Source organism: Ovis canadensis, chromosome 14, assembly GCF_042477335.2.
Source record: "Ovis canadensis isolate MfBH-ARS-UI-01 breed Bighorn chromosome 14, ARS-UI_OviCan_v2, whole genome shotgun sequence".
Lineage (NCBI taxonomy): Eukaryota > Metazoa > Chordata > Mammalia > Artiodactyla > Bovidae > Ovis > Ovis canadensis.
In genome coordinates this window covers 59,120,740-59,140,144 of record NC_091258.1, presented here as the reverse complement: position 1 = coordinate 59,140,144, position 19,405 = coordinate 59,120,740, and the positions used below count along the sequence as shown (strand labels likewise).

At 53.9% G+C, this 19,405-nt stretch overlaps 2 protein-coding genes and 1 long non-coding RNA gene across 3 annotated transcripts; 2 read left to right on the top strand and 1 right to left on the bottom strand.

Moving 5' to 3' along the window:
* Nucleotides 1-3: 3 nt before the first annotated feature.
* On the bottom strand, nucleotides 4-10,511 carry GAPDHS (glyceraldehyde-3-phosphate dehydrogenase, spermatogenic). Its single transcript, XM_069550695.1, has 11 exons — nucleotides 8,736-10,511; nucleotides 6,675-6,837; nucleotides 5,552-5,648; nucleotides 5,278-5,384; nucleotides 2,825-2,915; nucleotides 2,626-2,744; nucleotides 2,175-2,256; nucleotides 1,740-1,891; nucleotides 1,416-1,578; nucleotides 317-414; nucleotides 4-227 (listed from the first exon to the last, which is right to left on the bottom strand). Exons 1-11 carry the CDS (start codon nucleotides 8,800-8,802, stop codon nucleotides 155-157), a joined length of 1,212 nt encoding a protein of 403 aa, XP_069406796.1. The 5' UTR covers nucleotides 8,803-10,511; the 3' UTR covers nucleotides 4-154.
* On the top strand, nucleotides 320-4,147 carry LOC138418819 (uncharacterized). The gene is made up of 4 exons (XR_011248728.1): nucleotides 320-529; nucleotides 1,046-1,156; nucleotides 3,343-3,511; nucleotides 3,875-4,147. It is a non-coding gene; the product is annotated as an uncharacterized lncRNA (long non-coding RNA).
* Nucleotides 10,512-13,244: 2,733 nt separating the features above from the next.
* On the top strand, nucleotides 13,245-18,275 carry SBSN (suprabasin). The gene is made up of 4 exons (XM_069550469.1): nucleotides 13,245-15,174; nucleotides 16,974-17,039; nucleotides 17,155-17,199; nucleotides 18,062-18,275. The coding sequence occupies exons 1-4, from the start codon at nucleotides 13,636-13,638 to the stop codon at nucleotides 18,083-18,085; spliced, it is 1,674 nt and encodes a 557-aa protein (XP_069406570.1). The 5' UTR covers nucleotides 13,245-13,635; the 3' UTR covers nucleotides 18,086-18,275.
* The last annotated feature ends 1,130 nt before the right edge of the window (nucleotides 18,276-19,405 follow it).

Genomic DNA, 19,405 nt, shown 5'->3' with positions numbered 1-19,405 from the left:
AACTGTGAGCACTCTGGGTTTTTATTTTACCACTGGCCCAGCGGCACAGGCCCCTCGCGCGGGGACGCCCACCTTTCCCCGGGGGGCCGAGGACGGGGATGAGAAAGAGGTTCCGGCCCGAGAGCACTGGGAAGCAGAGGTGGGTCAGCCTGTTTCACTTGTCTCTGCTGAACATGTAGCGGACGAGGTCCACCACCCGGTTACTGTAGCCATATTCATTGTCGTACCTGGGGAGGGAGGGATGGAGGGGTTCAGGGGATACTTTCCGACCACTCCCACTCTGCCCACCATGGTCTCTGACCCCTTCCCCCTTTACCAGGAAATGAGCTTCACGAAGTTGTCGTTGAGCGCGATGCCGGCCTTAGCATCGAAGATAGATGAGTGGCTATCGCTAAGGAAGTCCGTGGATACGACCTGAACATGAGAATTTCAAAGATAAGCGTGGGTCGCAGAAGGACCTTCAGGAGCTCAGTCTGTTGGGCGCACAGTGTTTGATGGAGCCCCACTCTGTCCAGGTTCTGGGGACAGGGTATGAGGGAGACTCATGGGGGGCATTGCAGGTAGGGGCCAGGCTAAAGGATACAGACTGCAAACAGCCTTTGATGCTGCACCAACAGACATCTCTTCCTGGGAATCCTGCAAGGGGGATGAGTCGCCAGAGGCCCTTGAGGGAAGGTGGTGAGCCTGGCTCTGGACGACTAGGAGGATCTGGTCAGCTCCACCCCTCAGTAGGGTCTGAGGTGGAAGGAACTGGAGCATGAGGCCCCTGGGGGTTTGACCCTAGCATGGTGGAAGGCTACAGGAAGGTTTCCAGCTTTGAGGATGACGTGATCTGATTTAAGAGATCCCGGCAGCTTTGGGAGGGTGGACTTGAAGGAGCTAAAGCAGGGAGACAGCACCAAAGTGGACTGATGGAGCAGAGGGAGGTGATACCCATTCCTCACAGGGAAGGCCATGGGACATGGCCGGCCCAAAGCAAGTGTTGAAAAATGGGAGTCCTTGTCTTGTTCACTAAGCATGGTGTTGAACACCTGCTGTATGCCAGGCCCTGGAAGATGGCTGGAGCTATGGAAGTGAAAAAGGAGTCCCAAGGTCACTACTGTCTTGGAGTGTTCATGCTAGCAGAGCCAACAGTGACCATGAAATGACATTTCAGGTAAGAACAAGGGCCACAAAAAGAGGTGAGAAGTTTAAGTAGTGACTTGGAGAAGGTGAGGACACACTGTGTGGCTATTCGAGGGAACAGCAGTCCAGACCAAAGGGGAGTAAGTACAGAGACCCTGATTTGGTGAGGAGAGCTGACCTTCCCAGCCCTGCAGGTCCTATTTTAATATGCTGCAAACAACTCCTTGGCAAATGGAAAACCACGCTCCCTCCCCAGAGGGCTCTTCCCAGGGTCCCTTCTCAGCCCCTACCTCATCCTCCGTGTAGGCAAGGATGCCAGCCATGGGCCCCTTGGCTGCTGCTTTGATGGCATCCTTGATGGCTGAGTATGGGGTAGGCTGGGCCAGGCGGCAGGTCAGGTCCACCACAGACACGTCTGGGGTTGGCACTCGGAATGCCATTCCTGTCAGCTTCCTGAAGAATCCCACAGCAGGGGCAGGAGTCAGAACCCAGGGGCCTAGCCACCATTCCCCCTTGTCTCTGCTTTCGCCACACTGGACACCTCCAGGATTGGGGGCCAGTCCAGTCCTTCTGGGGTGCGCCCTCGCCCCAGTTGCAGCCTCCTGCCCTCATACCCTTTGAGGTCTGGGATGACTTTGCCCACGGCCTTGGCAGCCCCTGTGGAGGCTGGGATGATGTTCTGGTGGGCGCCCCGTCCGTCTCGCCAAGCTTTCTTCGACGGCCCATCCACTGTCTTCTGGGTGGCCGTGTAGGAATGGACTGTGGTCTTGGGAAGGAAGAGGGCCAAGGTGAGGCCTTCCTGGCTCCTAGGCTGCTTCTTCCCAGGCCCAAGGTTAGCGGTCCAGGTGTGGAGGTTGGCAGGGCCACAACCACCCAGGAGGAGCACATGCAGGCAGGATCCAGAGTTCAAAGGATGTCACCACTGGTGGGCTTCTCCCCACACAGAAAACCAGTCTCTCCCTGTTAACTCCACACACGAAGCAAGTACAGGAGGAAGAGGTACAGGTTCCCAGCTGGGTCTCCTGCCCTGCCCCTTTTCCCCAGCTTACCATCAGGCCTTCCAGAATCCCAAATCGTTCATGGATGACCTTGGCGAGGGGGGCCAGGCAGTTGGTGGTGCAGGACGCATTGCTGAAACAGCCAGGAGTGCCAGGGCACTGTGAGGTGAGCCGCAGAGCCGCCCCCCCACCCCCCTTACCTGACCTTCAGGGTTTGCACACAGACTTGGTTTGCTGAAAACTTGGGCTGGGGATGAGGGAGCAGTGGGGAGCGGAAGCTCCCCAAGCATGTTCTGAGAACATTTCTAACTGATGGCTTTAGGGTAACGTGAACAAGAGGGCTGCTAAGACCTTGGGAAGGAGAAGTGGAGTGAAGTGAAGACAGCACCAGGGGGCGAGGGGGAGTGGTGAGGGTGAGAGGATTCCTATCTCCCTCACCCCCCACCCCCAGGCTTGTCCTTCAGGCACACCCTGCAGAGCATTGCTGCCCATAGGTTGTTACCTGACGATTTTCATGGAGCTGGGGTTATATTCCTTTTCGTTCACCCCCATGACAAACATGGGTGCATCTGGAGAGGGCGCACAGATGACCACACGCTGGGCACCTGCCTCGATGTGGGCCTAGAGAAGAAGCAGAGTGTCATGAGGCACTTCGAGTGCCACCCCACCCAGGCAGCCCCGGGTGTCTCCTCCCAACTTACCTTAGTTTCCTCTAAGGACAGGTACACACCGGTGGCCTCCACCACAAAGGGGCTCCCGACAGACTTCCAGGGGATTTCTTTGGGCTGCTTGCTGTGGAGGGGCGGCAGCGCTGTCAGTCGGTCTCTCCCCTGCCTGGCCTCCCCTTCCCAGTCCCTGGCCTTCACCATTTGAGAAAGGCTGACCCGAGGCCTTCCTGCCAGGCCACCTGGCAGGAATGAGCGGCTTCCTCGTCTCCCCGGGCACCGTGCATGGTGGTTCTAACTCTGTGGTCATCTGGCAGGTCCCCCTTTTCATCATCCGACCCAAGCAGCTCTTCTCTTATCGCCCCCTCCCCTGCTTTGTCTGCCTTCCAAGTTGGGGAAAGGGCCCTTCAACAAATTCCTCTGCAGCAACTGGGGAGCTGGCATGCGGCAGAGTCAGTGACCCTGGAGACCCCAGCCCCCTCCCCTAGGTTGTCATGGGCCCTGCCCTCCTGCCCAGGGACCTGTTTTGAGGATTCTGTTCATTCGTTCTTCAGGGAAGTACTGAGTCTACCCACTGGGCCTGTGCCCACAGATGCCAGAGCAACGGTGGTCCTGCAGACTGACAGGGCCCTCCCTGCGGGAGCGCTGCATGAGGCTTCTTGGGAGGAGGACCTTCCTGGTGCTCTCTGCACACCTCTGGCCCTTCTCCCTGCTCTGGCTGTGGTGGGTATGATCAGCATCCCCATCAGACACACGAGGAGACCAAGCTTTGTTCCCTTACCCAAGGTCACCCAACAGGAAGGTGGGGGAGCAGGATAAAGTACACACATAAGCCACACTGCTTGTGCAGACATGCCAGAGGGCATCCATGGTGCTGTAACGCAGAGCAGTGGGGCACACACTGAGGGGGCGCCTGTGTGGGGGCGGAGCAGCACTGGGAGGGTACCCTAGGGGACAGGGATAATGGTGCCAGGCCCAGGAAGGAAAGGACTCCGAGCAACAGCTGCTCTGCTGGAATCTGGAATTGTTTTTGCTGTCATGACTTCAAATTGGGGTCAGACAGCTTCTCTCATTCTGACTTTCCAGTCCTCACCTCCACCCACACTTGACCACCGATGGACAGCAGGGCTGAGAGTGGGCCTGCTGGGAAGAGCCCTGGGAAGGCTGTGGATCTTGCCTGCGGCTGGAGAGGGCTTGCGAACGTGCATGTGTGTAAAATGGAAGGCAGCCACAGGGCCAGCAGTGGCTAATTTACCTTAGATAAAGTAGATTTACTGATTCCCATTTTATGAATTTTAATTTTTTTTTTGGTATTTTGAAAATGTATTTGAAGCTTAGTAAACATCTAGTTGTTACTGATTTTGACTTGCTAAGTCGCTTCAGTCATGTCTGACTCTGTGTGACCCCATGGATGGCAGCCCACTAGGCTCCCCTGTCCCTGGGGTTCTCCAGGCAAGAACACTGGAGTGGGTTGCCATTTCCTTCTCCAATGCATGAAAGTGAAAAGTGAAAGTGAAGTCGCTCAGTCATGTCCGACTCTTAGCGACCTCATGGACTGCAGCCTACCAGGCTCCTCCATTCATGGGATTTTCCAGGCAAGACTACTGGAGTGGGGTGCCGTTGCCTTCTCCTACAAGATTTTGACTTACTAGATTTTAAACATCTTTAAGTGACTTCCCTGGTGGTCCAGTGTCCACTTTGCAATGCAGGGGACATGGGTTTGAGTCCTAAGGTAGGGGAACTAAGATCCCGCATGCAGCAGGGCAACCAAGCCCACGTATGGCAACCACTGAGCCCATGGGCTGCAACCAAGACCTGAGGTAACCAAATAAATATTTCACAAATACATCTTTAGATAAAGGAGGAGTGTTTGTATCAGTGAGAACTGGGTGAAGTGGGTTCTAAGAGGTGCTGGAGCAGGGTTCCAAGAGGTTGATCGCCAGTGTGTCTTTGGTGACATGGGGCTGGGGCATGGGGCACATGGTGGGGAACCCCGTCAGCAGCTGGGATTTTGTATGTGGGGTGATGGGAAAGCCACTGGAGGATTTAAGTGGGGATGGGGGGTAACCAGTCCAGCTGTTTAAGAAGGCTTCTGTGGCTGCTATGTAGGAACTGAATGGAAGTAGTTGGCTAGATGGTGATGCTGTTTCCAGGGCAGGGGGATAAATAGATTGAAGGGTTGAAGGATAATAAAGAGTTGAATTTTACATAGGTTGAGTTGATAGGCCTGAGAGAAAACACACACATATGTATTAAATAAAAAGTGTTTTGAGGACAGTGGGGCATCTTTCTAGATCAGTGCTTCACCATTCTAGGGGTCAGGCGCTTCTCCGAGATCACCTCTCCAAACCAGTACCCGGAAGCATATGCACATACAGTGTAAGGGGTTACAAACTGAACCCTACATGAGAGCCTGGAATCCTTTTCTAAGCGCCTCTACAACCCCTGCATTAGTATGTTGCAGCTTGGCATCAGACAGCCGCCCTTACCACTGGAAAACACTGATCTCATTGTTATCGACGACCAGTCGTCCATTCTTGTGTTCCACGCTCCCCTTGTATCGCCCGTGGGTGGAGTCATACTTAAACATGTACACCTGCAGGAGACAGAATGACTTCTAGTCCTGGGGTGGATGGGGAGTGAGCAGTGCCCCCACGCCGTGAGGGGTCCACCGGGCAGCTGGGAGCCCCAACAGAGCCTCCCCGAACCCCTTCGCCACTCCGGTCCCACTGTCTCCCACCCTGCCTTTTGTCTGCTGCTCACCATGTATTCCAGGTCAATGAATGGGTCGTTCACTGCTACCACCTTAACGCCCTTCTCCATGCAGGCACGCAGCACTAGGCGACCGATGCGTCCGAAGCTGCCAGGGAGAAGGCTGGGGGTTTGTCCTCAGAGTCCCCAGCCAGCAGGCAGAGGAGGGGGGCGGGAGGGAGGGGCTAAAAGAGGCCTGCTCAGGGACTGGGTGGGATGTCTCAATCTGGGGAAGACGGTCGCATCCCTGTGTGGGCCAGTGTCATTTTGCTCACACGATCTCGCCCGTTTCCACCACTTTTTGTGTTTCTCTGCCCCTCTGTCCTCTCACCCCTATTCCTCACTTCATAGCTGGATGCATCCTGTAGAACTTGAGGTCAGATTATATCTCTCAAGCTGAAAAATGAAAACCTCTATCCCCGTCTATCAGTAAAACCAGATCCAAACTCCTCACCACGGTCCTCCAGGCCCCTGTGTGGCTTTCCGCCATCCTCCGTCCTCTTCTCCTTTGCTTGTGCCGCCCCCCACCAGCTGTGCTGAATTCCTGTCTGTCCTTAGAACACTGACTGCCCCCTACACCCCATAGCCATTGCTTGCTGCCCCATTGTCACTCAGGGCATTGTCGGACTCCAGTGTCACTTCCCAGAGGCCTTCCTTGAGTCCCTGGCTAACATAGCCCTCTTCAATCTTACTCTCCCCCCAAATTCCACACTGTTCACCACTGAGCTGCCATGTTCTGTATTCATTGACTTTTCTGCCCAAATGTGAGCTCTCTGAAGGTGGAGCCCTCTTGACTTTATCCCTGTGTTTCTCCAGGATGGGCAGGATGAAAGCATTGGAAAAGCCCCCTTTAGTAATAGAGAGTCGTTGTTTAGTCGCTATGTCATGTCCGACTCTGTGGCCCCGTGGACTGTCGCCCACCAGGTTCCTCTGTCCATGTCCATGAGATTTCCCAGGCAAGAATACTGGAATGGGTTGCCATTTCCTTCTCCACGGGATCTTCCCAAACCTGGGATCAAACCCAGGTCTCCTGCATTGCAGGCAGATTCTTTAGCTGAGCCACCAGGGAAGCCCAACTGGGTAGAGCTTTAGGGGTAGGCCCTAAAGCTTTGGGAACCGCTCAGGGGTGACTCACCCATTGATGCCAACTATCAGCTCCCGAACCTTCTTAGCTGCAGGAGGGGGCGGTGGTGGTGGAGGTGGTGGGACTTCCTCCTTGACTGGCTCCGGCTGGGGCTGGGGTGGGGGCTCAGGCTCTGCTTCAACCCTGGGCTCCGGTGGGGGCGGTGCTCTGGTTACTGTTGGGAGCAGGGGAGAGGGACAGTGAGCTAATGAGCTGCACCATCACTGCGACAGAACAAGCCATCTTTGCCACTCAGGATCTGCTGCTGGCTTCTGGCCCCTAGTGGCCAACTGTTGAGCCCAGTGTTTCCCAAAACTACCTAATCCAAAGAGAGAATAGGGGGGTGGGCTTGCTTTAAAATAGCAGTGCCAGGGCCTCCTCCCTGGGGATTCTAATTCAGCGGATGTTGACTTTTAACAGCTGCTTGGGGTGATGGTCTCTTTGCCTCCTGTTCCTCCTCTGTAAAATGGAGATGATAATGGTACTTCTCGCAGAGGATCACTGTAAGGATTAAATGAGGTGACACAGGTAGTGCTTACAAGAGAGTCTGGGAAACATGCCACACTCAATATTTTGACGATTGTGTCCCAGACTTATCTGATAATTGATCTAGTCCAGTGGTCCCCAAACTGTTTTGGTAAGGATCACAGGAAGACCTCTTCCTAGGGAAATCTGACTCGGCGGGTCTGCACTGAGCCCCAGGAACCCTGTTTCCAAGGTGATTCTTATCCTCAGAAACACAAGTCCATTGTAACATATCAAACAAATGGAAACCCCTATCAGTTTCTGCTCCTCTACACATGCATGTCCACATCCATACTGTGTTTAAAACACCTATGCTTGAAGCTGTGTTGTCTGAGCTACAGTTGAGGGCTTGATGTGGGGAGGAGGGACCTGGTGGAGACAGCAGTCAAGGGACCCTGGCTGGCAGAGGGTTTCAAGCTGGGGGTCAGGCCTGGATATCAGCCCTGGCTCAGCCATCTGCCAGCTGAGCTGTCCTGAGCAAGGTAATGAAACTAGCCTGTTTCCTGGTGTCACACCTGACCCTTCACCTGGGGGCTACTGTGAGGACTCAGCGAGATCTCAAGGCACAATCGGTGCTGGTTTTAATAGAGGGGAGAACGTCTGACAGTGTATTCATGAGGAAAGGGAGACGGAAGGGATTGGAGAGAGACTGGAGGATGAAGGTTGGAGTTGTGTTTGGCACCAGAATCAAAGGGACTTTGGAGGGAGTGGGATTAGGAGCTGGGGGTCAACCGACCTCTCTTCTAATCTCTCCAATTTGCCAAAGACCTTGTGACCTGAGGCTGGGCTGTGTGTGTTTCCAGTACCGCTACAAGTTCATAAAACTATTGGTCAGTGTTTATTGGTGGCTATTGGTGACTTTAAGAATGTCTCTATTCCTTTGTGTTCTGTTTCTGCTTCCGTGAAAAGGGGGGATTTCTTCATATGGTGAAGAGTAGGGATCTGAGCCTACTCTGTGACCTTTCAGGAGAAACCCCAGCTGGTCCTTCTTTTGCAACTTCCCCCAGGCTTGCCTTCTTCCCTCTGCTCCTGGATCGGATACATGGGCTGGGAAGGAAGAGCCTGGGGCAGCTTCAGTGATGAAGCCTCATCCGGTAGGTGAAACACGGTACTGGGCGCGCCTGCCCACACCTCTGAGGTGCGGAGGCTGCGAGCTGCCTAGCCTTCACTCGGTAAGGGGGCGGGGAGGGAAGGGGGTGAAGATCCCGGGTGCCCCCTCGTAGACCCGGCTCCTGCCTCCGCCCAGGCCGGTTTCTACCCTTCCATGGCGCTGTTGGCGCAAAGCCCAGCCTGGAGGCGGGGGTCCCCTTCTCCTCCACCACCGTCATAGAACGCACTTTGCCCGCAAACCAGGTGGTGAGGAGAGTGGGGCTGCGGGGAGCGAAGGCAGCGAGTCAGGATGGAAGAGCCCCCGACCGGCAAGTGGTCCCTCACCCCGCGCCTCCTGTCCGGCTCTTGGTGGACGCTGCCGGGGCGCCTCCCGCCCGCAGGGGCTCGGACCCACCGCCCTTTCTTCCCTCCCAGGGGTCGCTCTGCCGCCTCCCTCACCAGGGCACGGCGGTCGCAGCAGCTGGACAACGGTGACATTGGTGAGGACGATGTCGCGTTTCGACATGGCCTTCTAAAGTTTCATGGCCCAGCCAGCCGCCCTGGCGCTCGCCGCGATGTTACTGCTTGACGGGGCTCAGGGCTGGAGGGACCGGAACAGCTTACCGTGACGTCCTGTGACGTCACAGAGGAGCCGGCGTGAAGGCCCAGTCCCAGCCGAGGCGCGTGGCCGCGGCGTGTCCCACCCTTCCAAGACCACCCCTGGCGTCTCGAATGGAATCCAGCATTTTGCACTGACCTTCAAAGCCCTTTCTCGGTTCTTTCTTCTCCTTGGGCACACGGGCTCTATGCTCTTCTGGACCCTTCTCTGGATAGTTATCCTTGCTATTTCTTTTTGCCTGGAAGTCCTGTATTTATTCATTCGTTCTGGTATTCATTCAAGTTCTTCCCTTGGCAGCCTCTTGGTTGCCCTCAGGTGCCACGCTCTAAGAGAGCTCCTCCTAACTCCACATCTAAAGTTCTCTCCTTTCTCAGTCACTATCTGCCATGACCATTACTCCTGTCATCCAGGAATCTTTGTTTGACTTCCCATCCTGGGTTACATATGAAAATGTGCCAAACTGCTTTAGGGTTATACTCTATAATTTTCTTTTCCTCCCAGCATATCTCTCTCTCTAAAGATCATTTTATTTTTCCATTTTTTTTTCTTGCAAATTGTCTCTGCCCATTAGAGGGCTTGTCTGCCTTTGTCACTTTTATATCCCATTGACTAGAAGAATGGTACTTAAAAGGTGCTTGCTCAAGAAATCATTCCAGGATGAATGAATAAATGTAACCTTCTGAGGTTTCTTCTGATGCCCAATCTTGAGTCCTGTCCTCTCACACATGCTGTTCTTTTCCTGATGGCTTTTCATGGATTTAGTTTACCCTGATGCAGTTACTCCTTTGCTTGTTCATTGTCTCCCTGTTGGGACCATTGTTTTCTGTTTTGTTCATCACTGGTCCTCCAGCTCCTGTGCCTGACACAAAGCAGGCTTTCATTAAACATTCTGGGAAGAACACAGGGACCGATGGCCCCATCCCCCCACAGCATGGGGTGTGGGGGCTTGCTTGCTCATCTGTGACTCACAGGCAGGCACCTTCACCTGTAGGGCCAGTTGACACACAGCTGTGACCAAGATTTAGGGGGGATTTGGGCCAGGAGGGAGTCATCGTCCCAGAGAGAGGTGTGGAAGCAAGAAAGGGCAGAATGGCATAACCTCTTCCTTCCCCTGACCTCCATAAGGACTCAGTGTGCTAAGCATCTGCCATGAGACAGAGCAAGGGTGAGGCCCTCCTGCTTGGATGGGAAAGGTGAAACTGAAAATAAGTTGAGTGAACAGCTGGGGAGATGTCAACAAACCCAGACCAAAAAAGAGAACAGAGGTGGGGGGTACCAAATTTAACATGTATAGTCAAGGTGGAGGAAGTGTGCACAAATAAAACCAGGACTGAAAAGGGACCGATTTTGTATGCCTTTACAATAATATATGTGAAAAACTAGATGCAGTTAAAATCTTCTTAGAAAATACGAGGGATCGAAACTGATACAAAAAGAAATGGCAGGACTTCTCTGGTCTGGGAAGATCCCACAAGCCTCGGAACAATTAAGCCTGTGCAATGCAACTACTGTGCACAGTAACTACTGAAGCCCACGAGCCCTGGATATTGAGAAGCCTGCACACTGCAACTAGAGAAAACACATGCCCAGCAACACAGACCCAGCGCCACCAAAAAAAAAAAGCAAATGGCAAATCTGCGTAGGCCAATAACAAGAGAAGAAACAAGGAGTTAACATCTGTCCTCCCAAAGGGTGACTCAGATCCCAATGATTTTATGGGCAAGATGTGCTGAGGCCCTGGGAACAAATATTTGCCATTCTACGGGACCTAGTGCAGAGCCTAAGTGAAGCTGGGAAACCTAGAGGCAGCTCCTGTGCTGAGGCACTCTGGGTAGGGCCTGGGCTCTGAGGCCCTATGGAGTGGCAGTCACACTGTGTGTACCCATGTTGCACAGTTCATGAGTGCTGTGGGGTACTGTGACAGCTCAGCTCCTGAAACCTCCACTACTCACTCTAGGAAACAGCAGAGAAAGGACAGCTCCAGGTTAATCTCATATATGGAGATAGATGCCAAAGTCCTGAGTTAAACAGTGCAAGTGAGAATGAATGGTTTTTCCAGTAGTCATGTATGGATGTGAGAGTTGGACCATAAAGAAGGTTGAGCACGAAGAATTGACACTTTTGAACTGTGGTATTGAAGAAGACTCTTGAGAGTCCCTCGGGAAGCAAGGAAATCAAACCAGTCAGTCCTAAAGGAAATCAACCCTGAATATTCATTGAAAAGACTGATGCTGAAGCTCCAACACTTTGGCCACCTGATGCAAAGAGCTGACTCATTGGAAAATACCCCGATGCTGGGAAAGATTGAGGGCAGGTGGAGAAGGGGGTGACAGAGGATGAGATGGTTGGATGGCATCACCAGCTCAATGGACAAGAGTTTGAGCAAAGATAGTGAAGAACAGGGAAGCCTGATGTGTTGCAGTCCATGGGGTCACAGAGTCAGACACGACTGGATGACTGAACAACAACAGAGAACTATGCACTGAAGAGAAGGATGGAGACTGACAGAAAATGGAAGGATGGGGCAGGGAGAGAGGAACGGAGTGCGTTTCTGAAGGAGAAGCCCCACCTCTCAGTCATGGGGCAGATTAAGATTCTGAAGCTCACAACCTCCAGGCCTGGGAAACTCCCTCATTCTGGTGCTGGACAAGGGCAGAAAAGCCACACCTGAGGTTGCCCAGAGATTTGACTTTATCCTTGGACTGTGAAACCAACTTGGTGAGCTCAAGCTTGGAGAGGTGGCACAATTAATCATGGTCTATGGGCAGAGCCTAGAGAAGAAAGCCAGAAACTCCTGGCTTTCTGGGTCTGGATCCCTGGATCTGAGATGGAGCCCTGGGTCCTCCAGGGGGAGTGGATCTTGTCGCCCTTGTTAAGCAAAGCCTGAAAACACGTGCAGATTCTCGCCACACCTGTGTACCCACACGCATAACTCCACCGCCCCCACCTGCTCACACCCAGCACATTCCTTCGTGCCTGGCCTGCCCACCTGCAAACCCATCTTCGCCCCCTCTCCCAGGCTCTCCCCTTGGCACCAAAACCCAAATATCTTTTACCTGGCACCCAACTGTACCCACCCTCTGGCCATCATCCTTCTAGTCCCTCCAAACCAGTTCTACAGACCCACCAAGGACAGACCTACCACCGCCCCCTGCCCTTCGCTCTGATGTCCCTTTCCACACTGAGGCCAAATTCTCAGCTGTTTCTGTCTCCAGCCCTTGCCATTATGTCAACACTTGGGACTTCAGGTCGGGACTTAGGAGGCCTCAGGGGGAGGAGGGAGGAAGGGATGAGCTCCTGGCCCCCAGCCCAGGTTCTGGCTGACTGGCTCCTGCTGCCCTGGGTCTTCGGCTCCTCCCTGTGGCTGCCTCAACCGGCTTTTCAGGAGACACTACGTCCTGTCCCAGCTAGTGGCAATCAGTCCTCTGCCTTGGCCCAAGGGCTGGGAGGTAGGGCAAGAATGTGTTTCTGGTTCCAAAATCTGCCACCCTCACCAAGGGACCTGATGCTGCTCTGGGGACACATGCAAACTTCCCTCCATCATGCTCTGAGACCCAGGCTCAGGCCTGGACTCTCATCCCCTGATTTCTTCTAATCCATTCATTGTTCAGCCTACAAATGTTTACTGAATGTTCTCGAAGCTCAGGATACAGCATGACCAACACAGACAAAGGCCCTCTGGAAGTCTGCAAACTGATAGGGGTGTGTGTGTGTGTGTGTGTGTGCTCAGTCATGTCTGACTCTTTGCGATCCCATGGACTGTTGCCCCCCAGGCTCCTCTGTCTGTGGGGATCCTGCAGGCAAGAATCCAGTGAGTGGGTTGCCATGCCCTCCTCCAGGGGATCTTCCCAGCCCAGGGATTGAACTGAGATCTCCTGCATTGGCAGGTGGGTTCTTTACCACTGAGCCACCTGGGAATCATACAATCTGATAGGTGAGACAGACAATAAAAAATAATTTCGGATTGTAGTAAGGGCTTATAAAAAGTAAAGGATGACATTACAGAGTATAACTGGGGGAGGGCCAGGGAAGGGTGTTTTGAGAAGGTGACATCTGAGGCAGGAAGAGAGTGAGGAGGAACCCAACCTGTGAAAATCTGAGTTCTTCATTCTGGGCAGAGAGAAGAGCAAGTGCCAAGGGCATGAGGCAGGAATGAGCTCGGTGTGTTTGAGGACCAGAGAGAAGACCTGTGTGGCTGGAGCATAGTAAGTGCAGGGGGCAGGGGTCAACAACAACAATCAGAGCAAGGTCTAATGATTGTTTCCACTCCCTGAGGGGTGCTTCTGGCCCCTGCTCCCCATCTTTTCAGACCCTTGTTGCTGGGGAAGCTGGATCCTTAGACCTCCTGAGAGGAGTGAAGATGCTGAAGAACCAGCCGGGGTCCTAGGGATGGAGGGTGACAGAAGATGGGGTTGGGAGAGATGAAGCCTGGATAGTAACTGAGGAGTGAAAAGAGCAGGTGATTGAAAGGGCAGACATATGGGCTCTGGGGTGGAGGGTGTGAGCTGGGCAAGGAGCAAAGATGCCGTGTGAGTCTTCTTCATTCATGACTCACCCTCTCTTCCTCCTCTTCTCATTGCTCAACCCCAGATCTCCCTGGGAAATACCTCCCGACTGGGGACGAAGTACCTCACAGGGTAATTGAGTCATGAGGGGTGGAGAAGAGCAGAGGAGGCAGAGGATAAATAGCAGCTTTGCCTCCCTGGCTCTTCTCTGCATCCTCCCCGCTTGCCCAACAATATGCATCTTGCCCGTTTGCTCAGCTCCTGCTCCCTCCTGCTGCTACTGGGGGCCCTGCCTGGATGGGCGGCCAACAATGACCCCATTGAGAAGGTCATTGAAGGGATCAACCGAGGGCTGAGCAGTGCAGAGAGAGAGGTGGGCAAGGCCCTGGAAGGCATCAACAATGGAATCACTCAAGCTGGAAGGGAAGTGGAGAAAGTTTTTAATGGACTCAGCAGCATGGGGAACCAGGCCGGCAAGGAGCTGGACAAGGGCGTCCAGGGGCTCAACCACGGCTTGGACAAGGTAGCCCATGGAATCAACAATGGCGTCGGACATGCAGGAAAGGAAGCAGAGAAGCTTGCCCATGGGGTCAACTATGCTGCTGGACAGGTTGGGAAGGAGGCAGACAAAGTGATTCAGGGGGTCCATCATGGGGTCAACCAGGTGGGAAGTGATGCAGGGAGGTTTGGCCAGGGGGCCCACCATGCTGCCGGGCAGGCTGGGAGCGAGGCAGAAAAGTTTGGCCAGGGGGCCCACCATGCTGCTGGGCAGGCTGGGAAAGAGGCAGAGAAGTTTGGCCAGGGGGCCCACCATGCCACTGGGCAGTTTGGGAACGAGGCAGAGAAGTTTGGGCAGGGGATCCACCATGGTGCTGGGCAGTTTGGGAATGAGGCAGAGAAGTTTGGTCAAGGAGTCCACCATGCCACTGGGCAGGCTGGGAAAGAGGGAGAAAAAATAGTCCAGGGGGTTCATCATGGATTGAATCAGGCTGGGAAGGAGGCAGAGAAGTTTGGGCAGGGGGTCCACCATGGTGCTGGGCAGTTTGGGAATGAGGCAGAGAAGTTTGGTCAAGGAGTCCACCATGCCGCTGGGCAGGCTGGGAAAGAGGGAGAAAAAATAGTCCAAGGGGTTCATCATGGATTGAATCAGGCTGGGAAGGAGGCAGAGAAGTTTGGGCAGGGGGTCCACCATGGTGCTGGGCAGTTTGGGAATGAGGCAGAGAAGTTTGGTCAAGGAGTCCACCATGCTGCCGGGCAGGCTGGGAAAGAAGGAGAAAAAATAGTCCAGGGGGTCCAACATGGAGTGAATCAGGCTGGGAAGGAGGCAGAGAAGTTTGGGCAGGGGGTCCACCATGGTGCTGGGCAGTTTGGAAATGAGGCAGAGAAGTTTGGTCAAGGAGTCCACCATGCTGCCGGGCAGGCTGGGAAAGAAGGAGAAAAAATAGTCCAGGGGGTCCAACATGGAGTGAATCAGGCTGGGAAGGAGGCAGAGAAGTTTGGTCAGGGGGTCCACCATGCCATTGAACAGGCCGGAAAGGAGGCGGGTAAAGTGGGTCAAGGGGTCCATGATGGGGTCAACCAGGCCGGCAAGGAGGCAGAGAAATTGGGCCACGGGGTCAACCACGCAGCTGGCCAGGCTGGAAAGGAAGCGGAGAAACTTGGCCAAGGTGTCCACCATGCTGCAGGCCAGGCCGGGAAGGAGGAGGACAGGTTGCAGCAGAATGTTCATAATGGGGTCAACCAAGCCGGCAAGGAGGCCAACCAGCTGCTGAATGTAGGTGAACAGGGTGGGGAAGTGGGGAGAAGGGTGTTGGGGGAGGGAGAGGTTCAACCCTTGGGACATTTTGGGGAGCCCACGTCACCATCATTTGGTGAAAGACGCTTGGGCAGCTAAGCTTGGGGGAAGCTTGGGCTTCCCACTCTCCATCTCCCTTACAAAGGAGCTGGTGGCCAACCAGTCAGACTGATTAAGCCATCTTATCTGCAAAGCCCTATATCAGAGAGTGTGAAAGGGACCCCAGCCCCACCTCCAGGGAGCTGTCCTCCCAGTTAAGGCGATTGGTAGGGAGGAGCACAGCCTCCCCTGGGGAACAGGAAGCAGTTACTGAGGCCAAGATCTATTATGGAGCAAAGAGAATGAGTGTTGAGAAAACCCAGAACGTCAGCATGAACTTGAGGATTAGCTTTGGGAGATAAGCCCATTCTGTTTAATTTTCATAGCAAGCCTCTGAGGTAGTCAGAGTAAGGATGCTGACTCCCTGATTCTCAGATAAGGAACCGGAAGCTCAGCGAGGTTTGAGGGACTTGCCAAGGTCACGTGGCTAGCACACTGCTTTAGTGAATTGCAAATTAGGCTTCTTTCTCTTCCTCCACACTGTCCTGTCCGAGGAGGCCTTCCAGAGGATCTTTCTTCCTTTCTTCCTTCCTTTGTTTGTTTCTTTCTTTCTCCATGCCATGCAGCATGGGCTTCCCTGGTGGCTCAGATGGTAAAGAATTTGCAAGACCAAAGACCTGAGTTCGATCCCTGGGTTGGGAAGATCCCCTGGAGGAGGGGATGGCAACTCACTCCAGTATTCTTGCCTGGAGAATCCCCATGGACAGAGGAGCCTGGTGGGCTACAGTCCATGGGGTTGCAAAGAGTCAGACATGACGGAGCAACTAAGCATAGAGAGCATAGCCATGCAGCATATGGGATCTTAGTTCCCAATCAGGGATCCAAGTCCCACCTCCTGCATTGGAAGTTCGGAGTCTTAACTACTGGATCACCAGGGAGACTTCCTGGGGGATTTCTGATCCCCACTTAGGTAGAGGGGACAGATACTGGGAGGCAAGCTGCACCACGCACAGCATTATAGGCACCAAGGAGGAGCAAGAGAAGGCTGGCTCCTGCCTGCCCCAGTTCCCCACTCCCCACTCTCCATGCGGAGTCTTGGGACACCAGCTTTCAGACTGGCCCAGGCCTCGAAAGCTGCCAGCCACGGAGCCAGGGATGGGTGGGTATGGAGAGAGGAACTATGTTGGAAGTGTGCAGGGTAAGGGAGAGGGCTGAGTCAGGTGCCAGGATTCACTGAATAGAGCCCAAGAGTGGGTGGTTTGTTTGGGGATTCAAGGCTAGCAGCAGCAGTGCAGAGGCGGAGGCACTGCTGAGAGTCTGGGGAGGGTTCAGGATGGGGATCAGCCCGAATTAGTGATCAGGCTGGAGTGTGTGTAGCAGAGTGTGTTAGAGGTCAGGACGGAGGTTAAACTATGGTCTTGGCTCCTCTGGGCTCCCTTTCTGGTGGGGCCCCTTCTCAGTAACTAAGAACATCTCATTAACCAGAACAAAAGGGAATTGAGGGAAGACTGACCAGTAAGGGCAGACATGGTTCCTGGCTTCTTCTCCCATCTCTCATGGAATTCCCACAGCCACGTGGGCTTTGGGTTTTCTTCCTGGACAGTGCGGGTCGGCGGGTGAGCTTATGCCTCCCACCCTAGCCCCAGTCACCCTAGGGGAAATGGGCCACTGGGAAAAAAGAAGTTGGGAGACCCTCAAGGTCTCGGGGGTTGTAACAACAGTCTGGGCTTCGTCCACAGGACGGTCATCCAGGCGGATCCACCGCCCAGCACGGAGGGGCCGCAACCACAACCTTAACATCTGGAGTAAGTCTCAAACACAGCGTGGACTTGGAGGATGGTGGTGCGGGGAGCGGAGGCTCTCCTCGGATGGTAGGTGGGACAGATGCTGGGGACTGACCCTCTTGTCCTTGAATTTCAGGCTTCGGTCAACAAGCCCTTCATGGCCTTGTCAGCCCTGTGGAAGGTGAGTGCCCAGGTGGTTTCTGGGAGATGTTCTCACACCCGCTCCCATCACCTGTTCATTGAGAGCTGCGCTGCAGACACTCAGGCTCTGCAGATGCCAGCCAACCCGTTTCCCAGCTCTGGTCTGCCTTGTCTCCCTGCTCTCTGCCCTTCACATCCTGCGCTCACCTTTTGGGCTCTTTCTATTCCCATCCAAGCAGAAGAGACCTCCAGGGGTCCTTATGCATCTGGGCGCCAGGGAGGGAGGGGCTGCCGAAACCTTCCCATGTGTGCCCGTCACCAACCGCCTCGGCATCTCCTGCCACACCCCCTCCCTTCACTGTGACTCCCTCGGCGGTTTTGTTCCTGCTGTCTTGTGGCAACATCCTGGGTGGCGGGAACCCCAGCTCTGTCCCTGGTGGACAGCAAGTCCCTCCCCACCCCCACCCCCACCCCCCACCAGGCTAAAGGCTCCTCTGGGATCCTGGGCCTCCCTCTAGACCCAAAGAGAAGTCTTAGGTCTCGTCTGTGCTCAGTACATTCAGCAGCCTGAAACTGGGTCCAATGGGTGAGGGTGTAGAACAGCCCTAAGACTATGCCAGAAACTCAGAGACACACCCTTGTTTATCCCTGGGCTCTGGAGGTGGTGGAGGATCCTCTCAGGCAAAGCAGACAAGGCTTCTCAGTCTCTACCGAGGCTCCTGGCACCTGTGTCTGGGTGGACCGGCTCCCTGTTCTTCCTGAGTCTAGGTGCCGCCTTCCTTAAAACAGTCCCTGGAACAGAAGCAATTCCTGACCAGAGTAGCTAGTCTCCCTCTCCTCTCTCTAGGGGGTGTGAGGGCGCAGGACTCTGCATCCATTCCCTCTCTCCTTCTCTCCTCCAGAGCGTCACCAGCATCATTCCCTAAGCTGATGAACTGGCCTGGTTGAAGAGACTGACATTCCTATTGTCATATCCGCTGAAGTGACCTGAAGGAGCTGGGGCACGCAGGGCGGGGTTGGGGGGGTCGGGGAAGGGAAGGGGGAGGATGGATTTCTAGAGTCCCTTGGGGGCAATACTGAGACTTATGAATAAATACAACACTCTGTACAACATCATGGTCCATTGTGCTCCCTAAGCGGGGGATCCATGGGAGGAGGCTTGTCTTTCCTCCTCTTGCTGCTTTGCTGGAGGAGCTGGGAGTCTGATGCACAGGATAGGTGGAGCTGGAGATTTCAGCCTGATCTGATGGAAGAGGGTAGTTACAGGGACAGGTTATACTTCACTAGTGCAAAGTTTGTGCTTGGCTCCAAGAGGAAATCCATGCAGGGAAAGCCCCTCTGGGCCAGTAGTGGTGGGAGGAGCCTGGGGAAAAACTGGCAGGAACCTTGATGGAGCCCAAAAAGTTAGCATCCTCATTCAGGGGTGTGGCACCAAAGGAATACCAACAGTAACCCATGTGTATTGTGTAATTAAGGCATTCTAGGCTCCCCGTACATTACATTCATGACCTCACCAAATCCTCCCAATTGACCAGTTAGGTAAGTTCAGTTCAGTTCAGTTGCTCAGTCGTGTCCAACTCTTTGCGACCCCATGAATCGCAGCACGCCAGGCCTCCCTGTCCATCACCAACTCCCGGAGTTCACTCAGACTCACGTCCATCGGGTCAGTGATGCCATCCAGCCATCTCATCCTCTGTCGTCCCTTTCTTCTCCTGCCCCCAATCCCTCCCAGCATCAGAGTCTTTTCCAATGAGTCAACTCTTCGCATGAGGTGGCCAAAGTACTGGAGTTTCAGCTTCAGCATCATTCCTTCCAAAGAAATCCCAGGGTTGATCTCCTTCAGAATGAACTGGTTGGATCTCCTTGCAGTTCAAGGGACTCTCAAGAGTCTTCTCCAACACCACAGTTCAAAAGCATCAATTCTTTGGCGCTCAGCCTTCTTCACAGTCCAACTCTCACATCCATACATGACCACAGGAAAAACCATAGCCTTGACTAGATGGACCTTAGTCAGCAAAGTAATGTCTCTGCTTTTGAATATACTATCTAGGTTGGTCATGACTTTTCTTCCAAGGAGTAAGCATCTTTTAATTTCATGGCTGCAATCACCATCTGCAGTAAGAGGTACTGCTATTGCCTCATTTTATAAAAAATCACACGGAGGTGCAGGCAAGTTAAGAAACACGACCGAATTCACACAACAAGTGGAGGGAGAAACAGCCACAAAGGATATTCTGAAAACCCAG

Excerpts from the sequence above, each read along its gene's own strand:
- GAPDHS (XM_069550695.1), bottom strand. The coding sequence starts at position 8,802 with ATGTCGAAACGCGACATCGTCCTCACCAATGTCACCGTTGTCCAGCTG. Across the intron at positions 6,838-8,735 it reads GCTGCGACCGCCGTGCCCTG|TAACCAGAGCACCGCCCCCA; the intron begins GTGAGGGAGGCG and ends TGCTCCCAACAG. Across the intron at positions 2,745-2,824 it reads TGTCCTTAGAGGAAACTAAG|GCCCACATCGAGGCAGGTGC; the intron begins GTAAGTTGGGAG and ends CTTCTTCTCTAG.
- SBSN (XM_069550469.1), top strand. The coding sequence starts at position 13,636 with ATGCATCTTGCCCGTTTGCTCAGCTCCTGCTCCCTCCTGCTGCTACTG. Across the intron at positions 15,175-16,973 it reads AGGCCAACCAGCTGCTGAAT|GACGGTCATCCAGGCGGATC; the intron begins GTAGGTGAACAG and ends CTTCGTCCACAG. Across the intron at positions 17,200-18,061 it reads CCTTGTCAGCCCTGTGGAAG|AGCGTCACCAGCATCATTCC; the intron begins GTGAGTGCCCAG and ends TCTCTCCTCCAG.